At 38.3% G+C, this 14,778-nt stretch overlaps 1 protein-coding gene across 7 annotated transcripts in view; it reads right to left on the reverse strand.

The window, feature by feature from the left end:
• Window positions 1-14,778, reverse strand: part of ALDH1L2 (aldehyde dehydrogenase 1 family member L2) — a 64,326-nt gene that overhangs the window by 5,708 nt on the left and 43,840 nt on the right. For 6 of the 7 annotated variants that reach the window (XM_063711871.1, XM_063711874.1, XM_063711873.1 and 3 more), the window contains 6 exons: window positions 13,935-14,028; window positions 12,339-12,438; window positions 8,780-8,878; window positions 6,259-6,424; window positions 4,835-4,940; window positions 1,047-1,246 (listed from right to left, as the gene is read on the reverse strand). In XM_063711871.1, coding sequence (XP_063567941.1) covers window positions 1,047-1,246; window positions 4,835-4,940; window positions 6,259-6,424; window positions 8,780-8,878; window positions 12,339-12,438; window positions 13,935-14,028 — 765 coding nt within the window. Of the gene's footprint in view, window positions 1-885; window positions 1,247-4,834; window positions 4,941-6,258; window positions 6,425-8,779; window positions 8,879-12,338; window positions 12,439-13,934; window positions 14,029-14,778 lie in introns of those variants that run through there. The other variant, XM_063711870.1, reaches the window with a different exon arrangement.

The following is a 14,778-nucleotide window of genomic DNA, read 5'->3' on the forward strand; positions in this document are numbered from 1 at the left end:
CTAAGAAAGTCTACCGTGATTTGGATTCAGGCATGAAAACCAGATTAAAGACATGGAAAAGTGGGGGGAAAGCCCTTACCTTCACCCAATGGAATTTAAAATGAGAACTACTTTTACTGCTGCAAATACAGTGCCAAAGTCATTAGTAAAGAGAAAATGTAAAAAAAAAAAAAAACTCCAAATGAACTAAACTTATACTTGCAGACTGTAATTTCAGTAAATCACAAACATTTCAGTTTTTGAAACAACATACCAGACTGAGGGGAATAAGAGATGCGCTCCACAGCCAGACCGCCTGCCTTTGAATTCTCTCTTGCCAGTGCCTGGCTCTGTGACTTGAGGCAACTCACCCAGCCTCTCTGAGCCCCATTGTCCTGTTCTGTACAATAAGATAATAATAGTACCTATTCCTCTGAGCGCATGTGAGAATTGCTTTTGCTTATAAAGGCTAAGTAGAATGGGGCCTGGCATGTGTTTAGCACTGAAAGTAAGCTATTGCTTGAAAGGTGTTAGTGTCACTGCTCACAGTGAATTACATTTTGGGCTTTTTACAAACTCTTAAGTCTCATTGCTCAGACTCCCAAAAACCGTGCCAATTGCAGGGTTTTTTCAGTGTTGACTCTGAAAGCCTGCCAAGAAGCTCCAAGACAGGATTTATTCTTGGAGCTCGCTGGTTATTGCTCTCCACCCATTTGCCTCTCTTGGTTCCATTTAGTCTCGTGACAGCTAACCCAAGTTCGTGCCGAATGTCAGATTAAACACCAAACATATTTCAGCTAAAGTATATTGTTGCAATTTCTTTTTCCTTTCAAACATTAATCTTTTGAAAAGAAATATCTTTCCGCACAATGTGTGTACTTTTCTGTATGTATGGTATATTCAATGGAAATGTTTAATATTTTAAAAAATGAGTGCTCTTCTAAACCCAGATCTAACTGCCATGTAGGAAATGCCCCTCAAAATCACACACAAGTCATGAAACATAGAGCAGATTTTTTTGTGATGTGACAACAAAGGGAATGTGAAGCAGAAAAGTAAAGCCATACCTAAGTCTTTTCCAAAGCCAGATTGTTTAACTCCGCCAAATGGGGCCGCCACATCTGTCTTGTTGTATGTGTTAATAAAAACAGTTCCTGCTTCCAGTTTTTCACTCACATACATAGCTTTGTTTATGTCTCTTGTAAAAACCCCTGAGGCCAAACCAAACTCTGTATTATTTGCTCGCTGCAACACTCCATCGACGTCCCTGTGTTTTTAGGAAGACATAAAACTTCATTAAATGTAAAACAAAAGACTCATTTTATATTCTGAAAATTTTCTTATCTATGCTAGAAACAGGAAAACATTACTGCCATCTGCTTAAACGTTTTTGTTGTTGTTGTTGTTTTTTTAGAGACCAAGTATTGCTCTGTCACCGAGGCTGCAGTGCAGTGGCACAATCATAGCTCACTGCAGCCTCCATCTCCTTGGGCTCAAGTGATCCTCTCACCTCAGCCTCCCAAATAGCAGGGACTACAGGCATGTGCCGCCATGCTCAGCTAATTTTTAAAAAAATTTTTTTGTAGAGACAGCATCTCCCTGTGTTGCCCAGGCTGATCTCAAACTCCTGGCATCAAACTATCCCCCAACCTTGCCCTTGCAAAGTGTTGGGATTACAGGTGTGAGCCACTGCGCCCAGCCTGATTAAATTTTTATAAATGAAAATATCAGGCTCACACCAAAAGAAAGTCCCAAAAAAATATTACTAGTATTACATTTTTCATATATATCATGCAACACCTTTCAAAATATGACCCAAAGTCATATATTCAGTCTTCTTCAGTGGTTCTCATTCATGATGTCCCACTCCCTCCCCTCTCCCATGCTCCCACTTCTAGATAGATTTTCAGAGTGTCCTCCCTATTTCCTTCCATCCCTTCCGCTTTTGCACACAAGGTTCAAGCCTCCTTCAGTGCCTGAAGCCGTTTCAGATCCCACCAGTGCCACTGTCGAGGTGGGAGAGTAGGGTGGTTCTATGAGAGGGCTCTGCAGCCAGACTGCCTGGTGACCTTGGGTAAATGACTCCATCTCCCCACGCCTTCATTTATTATTGTGAACCATGGAAATAATAATAGAAGGACCTGTCTAGTTGTCATGAGGATGAAATGAACAAATCATGCCTGGAACACAATCAATGTTCAATAAAAGCCAGCTATCATCAGGTAGCACATATTTTTCCAAACTTAATATTTTGGTAGAACCAACTATATACTGCTGACTTAACTCTTCCTGTAGGTAATGGTTCACTCTCCATAAATTGGAAGATAAAAGCTCCCTGAGGGCAGGGATAACTTTATGTCTCATATACCTCTTTATGCTATGGTGTTGCATTGTCAAATGAGAGTGAATGGGATTACATGTGCTTATTCAACAAAATAGGTCCCGTGATTTCCCTGCCTTTTGACTTAGTTTGTATACACAACTAAACTAGGTTGTGTAGGTGAAGACATGAACCTACTCTTTTCTCAGTTGAGTTCTAATGTGCCTGTCATAGTGTATGTCACCTTCTTCTAGTGTGATCCTAATGCTTAAAAACGCACACATCTTCTACCACATGGCCAGCAAATACAAGCCAGGTTGTTGTTGTTGTTTTTCTTTTTGAGATGGAGTCTCACTCTATCACCCAGGCTGGAGGGCAGTGGTGCAATCTCGGCTCACTGCAACCTTCGCCTCCCAGGTTCAAGCAATTCTCCTGCCTCAGCCTCCCGAGTAGCTGAGATTACAGGTGCATGCCACCACACCCAGATAATATTTGTATTTTTAGTAGAGATTTTGTATTTCACCATGTTGGCCAGGCTGGTCTCGAACTCCTGACCTCAAGTGATCTGCCTGCCTTGGCCTTCCAAAGTGCTGGGATTACAGGCATGAGCCACTGCGACTGGCCAAGCCAGGTATTTCATCTGGTGCTCCAGCAAAGACACAGGATCTGTGCCAAAACTGGAGGAAAAATTCATGCTGAATTTATTGAGACAGCACAGGTTTCAGTGTAGTGCCTTATGAAGGGATTTTCAAAGGCATCTTGACTATCCAAAATTTTAAACTTGCACAAGAAATCTGGAACCTAACCTGGAGTGAACTTGGACTCTACTAAAACTCTCACACTTCTTGATGCATTGCACATGGTAGGGACCCAAATATTTATAAAATGGACTAGAGGGAGAAAGATGGTTTTATGCCATTTCTCATTGAGGACTATCAAGATATCACCATAGCTCCATTGCACATTGTTTACATCTACAGCAGTGACAAGCATATATTGATGGCAGCAGCAACAGCAAATACTTGACTTAGTAATACTCAGAATGACCTAAGGAGGTACACATTGTTACCAAACCATACTCTGTATTATTTGCTCACTGCAATGCTCTATCGATGTCCCTATGTTTTTAGGAAGACATAAAACTTCATTAAATGTAAAGCAAAAGATTCATTTTATGTTCTGAAAATCTTCCCATCTATGCTAGAAACAGGAAAACATTACTGCCATCTGCTTAAATTTTTTTTTTTTTTTTTAGAGACCAGCCATTGCTCTGTCGCCTAGGCTGCAGTGCAGTGACACAATCACAGTTCACTGCAGCCTCCATCTCCTTGGGCTCAAGTGATCCTCCCACCTCAGCCTCCCAAGTAGCTGGGACTACAGACACATGCCACCATGCCCAGCTAATTTTTTAAAAAAATTTTTGTAGAGACAGGGTCTTCCTTTGTTGTCCAGGCTGATCTCAAACTCCTGGCCTCAAGCTATCCCCCAACCTTGGCCTTGCAAAGTGTTGGGATTACAGGCATGAGGTGCAGAGTGGTTAAGTAACTGGCCCAAGCTCAGAGGGTTAGTGAGGGGAGAGGAGGCAGAGTTGGTCCTCTGACCCACTGCACCATCCTGCCTCTGACCCTCTGTGGACTGTCATCTCTGTCTGTCTCCCCTGTTAGATAATAAACTCCTTAAGGACAGGGGCTGTGACTTACCCATGTTACAGTAGATTCCCTCAAACCTGACTTCTAATGTCTGCACGTTTAACAACATCACCATGGGAGAACGTATAATGAGAAATGGCATAGCACGCATCTTTGGATGGATATATCAAAGGTTACTCACTACACCTTATAGTCCCCTGAAGTCTTTTGTACTATATCTATTAAAGACTGAGAAAGTCTAGTCTTTATTTTTTTTCAAGTTCTCATTGGCTGAAATAAATCTAAAGCCATTCTGAAGAATTTTGTGCAGTATACCATGAGACCCCATTCTATTAAGTATTGTTTTATGAGCTCAGTTACCACTTGGTCCTCTTCGATAAGCTGAAATCTTTGCAAAGTTTCATGTAGTATCACAAACCAGCATGTCATTTACAGTTGATTATATGATGATTATGAACATTTCCATGAAAAGTTGAGTATCAAGCTTTGGGGGGCAAATCCCCTATAATAACAGCACTCTTTCTCTGGGGAAATAAGATTTCACAGATGCATACCCTAGGAATGTAAATGTGAAAACCAGTTTTGTTATTTCTCAGTTATTTACTTTGTTCCACAGACATCTCAAATGTCAAGTGCAGAAAAACTAAAATTTAATCAGCTAAAAGCCCATTATGTTGGCCATTAATTGAAGCTGAAAAGCAAAAATATACTATGATCTATGATGGTTAGCAAAAGTGTAACTTCTAATTATTTAATTAAGTTAATTATTCTTATGGTAGAAAATTACATGTTCATTAATCTTATGCTGTGTATATAGCACAGTGGCAAAGGGGAAAAATGACTTATCTAGTCAAAACCTAAGTTAAATTGTGTCTGAAGAACCTACCCATTTTGGAATTTAGAAATGACCATAATAGGCCCAAAGGATTCCTCTTTGGCGAGGTACATGTAGTCTTCCACATCTGTGAACACAGTCGGCTCCATGAAAAAGCCTTTTTGGAAAAAACAAAGAAAAAAATGTCAACTATAGGTTATTTTCAATTAATAGTCCTCTCAATTACATGATAATTTTTTATTTCCCTCTGGCTCAGTAAAAGCAAGAAGAGTTGCATTTCTCTATTTGGTGTTGGCATGCCCAGGTTCTTATTTTTTAATGTCTTTATTATGAAAATGTCAAACCTATGTAAAAGAGAAAACAGTATAATGAATGGTAAAATAAATATCCATATTTTGCTGTATTTATATTTTCCTTATTGAAATATTTTAAAGCAAATTCCAGATATCATAATTTTAGCACTTCAGTATTTCAGTACAAATCTGTAAAAAATAAGGATATTTTCTTATATAACCACTATACAGTATCATGCTTAACAAAATTAGTAAGTATTCCTTATTCAGAGTTTATATTTTAATTTCCTTAATGTCTAGAAATTAGCTTTTTCGCAGTTGGTTTGTTCGAGTTAGGATTCAAATTCTTCTACACATTGTATCTGGTGTTTAGATTTCTTAAGGATCTTTTACTCTAAAACATTTCCCCATTTTGTCCTCCCCTTATTTTTTATTCCATCATCATGTTAAAGAGACTGGGTCAGCTGTTCTATACATTATCTTTCTTTCTGGTTAATCATTGCTTCCTTTGGATGATATTTGTTTCTCTATCTCTTGTATTTCTTTTTTTTCCCAATGACTTTTATTGTGGTAAAATACACATAACATAAAATTTACCATCGTACCCATCTTTAAGTGTACGGCTCAGTGTTATGAAATTCATAATATGCAACCTTCACCACCATCCATTTTCATAACTGTTTTCAGCTTATAAAACTGAAACTCTATACTCACTACAAAATAACTTCCTGTTCTTTCCTCCCTCCCTACTGCAGTTCTTATGAACAGAAAGCTTGGCTTAAAGGCATAATTAGATTCAGCTTAAGCTTTTTTTGGCAGGAACACTTCATAGGTGATACTGTGTATTACAGGTTTTATTCCATCAGGAGACACATATTATCCAGTTGTCTCTCCTTTTGTTTTGTTTTGTTTGAGACAGAGTCTCACTCTGTTGCCCAGGTTGGAGTGCAGTGGCTTGGTCTCAGCTCACTGCAGCTTCCTCCGCTCACTTTAACCTGCCTCCTAGGTTAAAGTGATTCTTGTGCCTCAGCCTCCCCAGTAGCAGGTGTGCACCACCACACTGGGCTAATTTTTGGTAGAGATGGAGTTTCACCATGTTGGCCAGGCTGGTCTTAAGCTGTCGCTGTCCATTCCAACTGAAGAAGGCGGGCACCCAGTAAACTCCCACAGAGGTGATCTTACCTGGCCTTTGGACTTGTCTTCCCCCGTACACCAAAGTAGCCCCCTCTTTCACTCCAGTTTCACAGTATTGCAGCAGCTTTTCCAGATGGGCCTTATGATTTTGGGGCCCATGATCAGTGGATCTGTCAAGTGGATCACCAATTTTCATCTTTTTAATTTCTTCTACCTGTATGTTAGCCAGTCCATAAAAACACAATTCACTGTTAATAATAATGGAGTTTCTACCATGTGGTAGGTGTTATACTAAGGTGTTCATAGATGTATTGTCATTTAGTCTTTACAATAGCACCAGAGGTAGGTGGTTGTTTTTTTTTTTTTTTTCCTTTTTGGAGACGGGGTCTTACTCTCGTCCATGCTGGATCACAGTGGCATGGCACGGCTCACTGCAACCTCGAACTTCTTTTTTTTTTTTTTTTTTTTTTTGAGGTGGAGTCTCATTTTGTTGCCCAGGCTGGAGTGCAATGGTGTGATCTCGGCTCACTGCAACCTCTGCCTCCCGGGTTCAAGCTGTTCTCCTGTCTCAGCCTCCTGAGTAGCTGGGATTACAGGCGCCTGCCACTGCGTCCAGCTATTCTCATGTCTCAGCCTCCCAAGTAGCTGGGATTACAGGTGCCTGCCACCGCGCTCAGCTAATTTTTTTATTTTTAGTAGAGATGGGGTTTCTCCATGTTGGTCAGGTTGGTCTTGAACTCCTGACCTCAGGTGATCCACCCGCATCGGCCTCCCAAAGTGCTGGGATTACAGGCATGAGCCACCGCACCCGGCTGCAACCTCGAACTTCTAAGCTCAAGTGATCCTCCCGCCTCAGCCTCTCAGAAGAAGAAACTGAGGCCTAGAGGGGTTAAGTAAGTGCACACAACCACTAAATACTGTAGACTTTTTTCCACTTGAAATCCCAAGTCCTTAACCACTATCTACTAGCACAATATAAGCTACATACACTATATGAAAATTATCCTAAATGTTAATCCATTAAGAATAGCAAACTAATGTTCTGAAATGTTTATTAATATCACATACTTACACTCTTCGTGGCAAAAGAATTTCTAAAATGGTCACATTGTTATCTTTTTTTTTCCTCCTCAAATGTGGCAGACTGCCCTTGTAAAATTCTCATGGTATAGCCATGCCAGATGACTCACTAGAATGCTCTGATGAAAAATAATCTTTACTGCACAAATTTCGTCACTGACATGTCCTTGTAATTATCTCTTCTACTCCTCAGTTATCTTAACCTACTTCTGCATCTTCTAATGTTAAGTCCAATTCTGGTAAGAAGAATGGGAGTTATCATAACCCAGCAGGTCCATGACTTTGAATTTAGGCCTGGCCATAATCTCTTAGTGCGTTCCCCAGGGTTCTGCACTGGATGAGAAGTTCTGAGTGGCCAGGGACCATGTCTGCCTTGTTCACCTTTATATTCCCAGCATGCAGTGTTTGGTACTAAGTAGGTGCTTGAGAAATGCTGCTGACGAATGAATACGAACAGCATGTTTGTAAATGTACTGATATAGCAAATCCTTGACATTTCTAGTCTCAGTGTTTGAAATTGCAACAACTTGTAGCTGATTGTGAAAGCCCATGACATGTAGCACTGCAGACTGTATTTTAGTGAGACACAAAATTAAATTACACTGTGACGTTCAGGAGGAGCCACTGCCTACCTGACTGCCCTCCATCTGCCTGTCTATATGACTTCCTTTTTACTCATTCTCATGAAGAAAGAATACCTTTGTTTTTTTTGGTGGGTTGGGGTGTAGGGAATTGGCTCTGGGGAAAATACAGCTGGATGCTGGTTTTGCAAATATAAGCAAATTCATGATTAATACTACCTTCATAATGACATATTACAGTATAAGTTAGAGTTTATTTTAGCCACATAATTCATCCTAACACTCCTATAGACGACTTTTAGTCCCATATTTATGGAGTCATGATCAATGTCCTGGGGCTGTTTATTTATTTAGCTAGTTATTTTAGTGGAAGGATTTATATGCTATCATGTCAACTGCAATTGGGGATTCATGGTGTATCTCTCATAGTTTATTTAGAGATTTATAAAAATCTAGGAGCGTAACTCACAAGTGTCAAGGATCTGATATATTACAAATGTAGAGTAAGGTATCATAGCTCTTCAATATACTTTATCAGGTTTTTATATAAACCTCTAACTTTTTTACTATAAAAAAGGCATAAACACATGTGAAAGTAGACACATAATATAGTGAAACCCCATGTACTCATCACCCAGCTTCAACAACTACCAACTCCTGGCCAATTTATTCCCCTACTCATTTCCTGTCCTCCGGGGTTATTTTGAAGCAAATTTCAGACATCTTATAATTTAATCTGTAAGTATGCCAGTATGTAGCTATAAAAACACTAGGGACTGATTTTTTTAAAAACATAACCACAATACTGTTATCACACCTGAAAATTCATGAACAATCCTAGAAGTAGGATTTTTCAAGTAAAAGCAAAATCTCTAAACGACTCAGAGGTAAATGTGAAGGTGCCTCACCACTCTTGTCACAAATTCGTCGTGGATGGATTCTTCCACAAACAACCGCCCAGCAGCAATACAGTTCTCTCCTTTGTTGAAAAATACTGCTCCCATGCCCTTCAGTGGGAGAAGACAAAATATTGCTAACATCATTTGAGAAGTCAAGATTCTCATAAAGTTGTACACAGAGGGAATTAATTGTTTTTGGAAGATAGCAGGCAACATAGATAAGTCACAGACAATCCTCTTGGCCTTGTTAGTAATGAGAGCTTCTTGGAGATACTCTGTTTTGATTTAGCATGATTTGAGAGATTTTGTTTATCCTTTCACCCTTTTGGTCCATGAGGATTTTTTTTTTAAATGTATGTGTAACAATAAAGATGTACCATTAGAAACAAATTTTGTGTTAAAAGAAAATCTAGGCCAGGCATGGTGGCTCACACTTGTAATCCCAGCACTTTGGGAGGCTGAGGCGGGCAGATCACGAGGTCAGGAGTTCAAGACCAGCCTGGCCAACACAGTGAAACCGCATCTCCACTAAAAATACAAAAATTAGCTGGGCATGGTGGCAGGTGCCTGTAATCCCAGCTACTCAGGGGGCTGAGGCAGGAGAATTGCTTGAACCCAGGAGGCAGAGGTTGCAGTGAGCTGAGATCACACCACTGCACTCCAGCCTGGGCGACAGAGCTAGATTCCATCTCATAAATAAATAAATAAATAAAAGAAAATCTAGATTATTCTCTCCTTAAATTTACTTTTTAGAGATAGAGTCCCACTCTCTCAAGCCTCCCAAGTAGCTGGCACTACAGGTGTGCACCACCTTACCCAGCTAATTTTTTCTATTTTTATTTATTGTAGAGACACGGTCTCACTATGTTGCCCAGGCTGGACTCAACACCTGGGCTTAAGCAATCCTCCTGCCTTGGCCTAGAAAATCTAGATTATTCTATACATTTAAATGTAATAACTTGTATACCAAGTTTTGCTTTTAAAAATCTCTACATTAGATTGTATAATCACAATTTTTTAAATTTTTTATTTGTATTTATTTATTTATTTAAGACAGTGTTTCTCTCTGTCACCCAGGCTGGAGTGCAGTGGCGTGATCATGGCTTACTGCAGTCTTGACTTCCTGGGCTTAAGTGATCCTCCACCTCAGTCTCCCTAGTAGCTGGGACCACAGGTGAACACCACCCTGGGCTAATTTTATTTCTTTGTAGAGATGGGGTCTTGCCATGTTGCCCAGGCTGGTCATGAACCCCAAGCTCAAGGGATCCTTCTACCTCGACCTCCCAAAGTACTGAGATTATAGGCATAAGCCACCATGTGCAGCCATAAATCATAAATATTTAGAAAGCCTCTCTAACCCCCTCATGAAAAGAAATACCTATTTTTCAAGGAGAAGTTTGAGAAATCTTTCAAATGAAGGCACTCAAAAATGACGGATTTGGAAGACTGATGAATTTTGTGCATTTTCCCTTTTTAGAAATTCAGTTTCTAATTCACCTGCAGGAAACCTCCCTGGACTATATATATATATATGTATAAAATTATATATATATTATATAATATATATATATTATATAATATTATATATTATATATATAATATTAAATATATATTATATATTATATTATATTATGTTATATTATATATATTATATATAATATATATAATATATATTATAATATAATATATATTTAATATTATATATAATATATATTATATAATATATAATATATATTATATATAATATATTTATATATAATATATATTATATATTATATATATATTATTATATATAATATATTATTATATATATAATATATATATTATAATATTGTATTTTATATAATATAATATAATATAATATAATTATAATTATATAATATAATATAATATAATATATAATATTATATATAATATATTATATATATAATATAGTATATATATAATATATTATATATACTATATTATATATATAATATTATATTGTGTGTGTGTGTGTGTGTATATATACACATATATATTTATATATATAAAATGGATGTGGCTGGGTGCAGTGGCTCACACCTGTTATTCCACCCATTTAGGAGGCCAAGGCAGGAGGATCAATTTAGCCCAGGAGTTTAAGACCTGCCTGGCAACATAGTGAGATCTCATCTCAAAAACAAAAAGTATAATGAATGCTTTGAAATACCATGCTTTTCCTTTGCATACATTTTATCTTTAAACATTACAAAATATGTTGACTATCTTGGGTTTGGGGTTCTTAAATGGTTAAGACAGACTCTTTAAGGTTATATATTCCTAACCCAGACATCCAGGGGAGTCCCGACCCCTGATGTCAGTTTGAGTACCCCCAGCCATTGTCTGTCACTGAAACCTCCAGATGGTCCATTAAAAGGCCCTGGCCGCGGGGGTACTTGGTTCTTCTTCACTCCCAGACCACTCCATTCTCTTTGGGATGCTTACATGATGAAGTTTGGCTGTGAGTGTTCATTACAATTACATTTAGGGGCAATGGTGAACAGAGTCTGCTTAGTGCATAGGCTGGACAGTTGTACAGAACTGAGAAGACCATAAGTTTCCCCCACAATTACAAGAAAGCTTAGCACAACCCATGCCGAGCATTTACTCATTTTATGCCTATATCTCAGGTGTGAAGAATGAGAACTAGGCCAATTTTTTTTAACCTTTACATTTTATTTAAAATAAGCCTTTATACTTTGAAAGTTTAAGGCTCACAAGGTGTTGCAAAAATAATGTGAGAGTTCCTTTGTGCCCTTTACCTAGCTTCCCCCATGATAACATCTTATAAAACCATAGTACATTGTTAAAACCAGGAAATTGATGTTGCTAACTACTTGTTAAATATGAAACCCTTTGTTGTGTCTAAAACGCTTACCAGAAGCTCAATGTGCAAAACAGGTAAAAGTAGGACTGTTCAGGTTGATGGGATGAGATGTTGTAGGGAAAGGAGGGAGAAGCTAGAAGCCCTAATAGAATATCTTTTGAACTTTTTTACATGCCTGCTATGACTTATATCCTGTTTTAAAAACACCTTAGTAGGGGAATTATAAAGACATTATTTTTAAAAACTAAGTGCTCTGAGTATTCCCAAATCTAAGCATAAAAACCATGGTTTTAATTTATGACTAGACACAAACCAGATCTCATTTAAGACCTCTGATAAAAAAGGAGGTGAAACGTGTTTTAGAAGCAAGCACCTATTTTTTTTTCTTTTTTTTTTTTTTGAGATGGAGTCTCACTCTGTTGCCCAGGCTGGAGTGCAGTGGCGTGATCTCAGCTCACTGCAACCTCCGCCTCCTGGGTTCAAGAGATTCTCCTGCCTCAGCCTCCCGGGTAGCTGGGACTACAGGTGCCCACCACCACGCCTGGCTAATGTTTTTGCATTTTTAGTAGAGACGGGGTTTCACCATGTTGGTCAGGCTCGTCTTGAACTCCTGATCTCAAGTGATCCACCTGTCTCGGCCTCCCAAAGTGCTGGGATTACAGGCGTGAGCCACCACACCTGGCCCAGGCAGCTATTTACTTGAATTTGACCCTCTCTTACCATTCGCACAGCCTTGTCAAGTTCACAGTCATTAAATATTATAAGTGGAGACTTGCCACCAAGCTCAAGGGAAACTTTCTTCAGGTTGCTAACAGCACAGCTAGAGGAAAACAAATGAGAAATGAGCATTTAGTTAACATCTCTCTCTCTCACACACACACACACACACACACACACACTTTTTAAGCTATAAATTACCACCTGGCATGGAAAATATATTGAGCCTCAGTAATATTAAGAAACTTATTCAAGGCCAGGCACAGTGACTCACAACTGTAATCCCAGCACTTCAGGAGACCAAGGTAGAAGGGATCCTTTAAGGCCAGAAGTGTGAGACCAGCCAGAGCAACATGGCAAGACCTCATCTCTCTAAAAAATAAGAAAATTAGACAGGTATGGTGGTGTATGACTGTAGTGTCAGCTACTTGGGAGGCTGAGGAAGGAGGATCACTTGAGCCCAGGAATTCAAGGCTGCAGTGAGCTGTGATCACCACTGCACTCCAGCCTGGGTGACAGTGTTAGACTGTGTCTCTTAAAAAAAAAAAAAAGAAAGAAAAAGGAAAAATTTATTCATAGACAAAACAGATGGTAGAATGGTGATTACCATTGAAGCTGAGTAATGAGTACATAAAATTCATTTTGCTTTTCTGCTTTCTATATATTAGACATTTTCCATAATAAAAAATTTTCAAAAATGTTGTGGTCAAATGATTAGAGAATCTCATAAGTTAATTCAAATTCTTTAGAAATTTTGGTTACATAAAAGCCTGGCAAAGGAATTAAACCTCTAACCAGACTACCGAAGCACTGGGAGAAAAAATATCAATTTTTAAAAGTGCGCTGTTTATTTTTCCTTTCCTACAAAAGTATTTTTATTTAAAACATTTTGAAAATACCTACCCCAAAATGCAAACAGAAGAAAAAAATCACAAAATTCCATTCCATGCCTCAGTGACCATTGTTTTTACCATTTTGATATACTACCTATTTGTGATCTGTCCTACCATAGCTTTTGCCTTGGTTCACATAGTTGAGATCATCCAGTGTATACAATGTTATACTTTATTTTTATTTCCATTTATTATTTTAACAACACTTTTCAATGTTATTAAAATTCTCTACGAATGTGACTGCACAGTGTTCCATTACATTGACATATTTTAACAACTGCTTTATTTTGGACATTTAGATTGCTTACAGTTTAAAAAAAATTGCTTTGGGGGACTCCATTTTATAAATAATCCAGGTTTGTCATATAAAATATATAAATTTCACATTTATGTATCTTTTTGGTTTTTTACCCATACTCTGAAAACAATTTGGGCCACAGCTTTAATACAGAAAGTCTTTTGTGCTGAATTGTTAAAACTACCAGTAGGGTGCAGAATTTCAACATAGCTTTGGTTTTATTGACTGGGCTTTAATGCTTTGGAAAGTATTTTATTGTATTCAAATATTTCAATACTTAGCAGTGATAAGTAGATTTCCTTTCCAAATTTGATGTAGTTTTTCTCACTCAAAAAGTACCCTGTTTAAACAAAAATTGAAACCTAGTTTAACAGGATCTGCAGTGAATCAACATATTGAAACCAATACCTCTTCATGATCTGTTTGCCAATAGGAGTGGATCCAGTGAAACCAAGTTTGCGGATGTCAGGATGTTCAGACAGACGTTGTCCTGCTATGCCACCTGTAGAATTAAGGAACAAAACAGGAATTAAAACATACTCAAGGCCGGGCGCGGTGGCTCACGCCTGTAATCCCAGCACTTTGGGAGGCTGAGGTGAGCAGATCACAAGGTCAGGAGTTCGAGATCAGCCTGACCACCATGGTGAAACCCTGTCACTACTGAAAACACAAAAATTAGCCAGGCATGGTGGCACACGCCTGTAATCCCAGCTACTCAGGAGGCTGAGGGAGAGTCACTTGAACCCAGGAGGCGGAAGTTGCAGTTAGCCAAGATCACGCCATTGCACTCCAGCCTGGGCGACAGAGTGAGGCTCTGTCTCAAAAAAAAAAAAAAAAAAAAAAAAAAAACCATACTCAAATTCTTATAGTGAAGATGGCTTTAAATTCATTGAAGTAGATTTCTAAGCTCTCATTGACACCTTAGTTTTACATTTTCTATATTAATTGCAAACTGATAGAAGTCTAAAATAATACCGTTTATGAAATTATCAGACTCCCAAAATAATGATGGGTAAGGCTTGATTTTTATCTTCCAGAGTAGTTTTTGAAAATCAAAATGGAATATCTTAGGGTAATTTTACATGACTCTACAAACCCCCCTCCCCACTGCCACTCACCCACCACTGTATTTCCATTTTAAGATTTTAGCACATGGTAAGTATAGTCTCCCTTAACTGTTTGGTGAATTGTATTTAGTTTTAATACAGTTATAATTCAGGACAAGTCTCTAGTGGTAAAAGAGCCACTCAGC

The sequence above is a fragment of the Pongo abelii genome, chromosome 10 (assembly GCF_028885655.2).
Source record: "Pongo abelii isolate AG06213 chromosome 10, NHGRI_mPonAbe1-v2.0_pri, whole genome shotgun sequence".
Lineage (NCBI taxonomy): Eukaryota > Metazoa > Chordata > Mammalia > Primates > Hominidae > Pongo > Pongo abelii.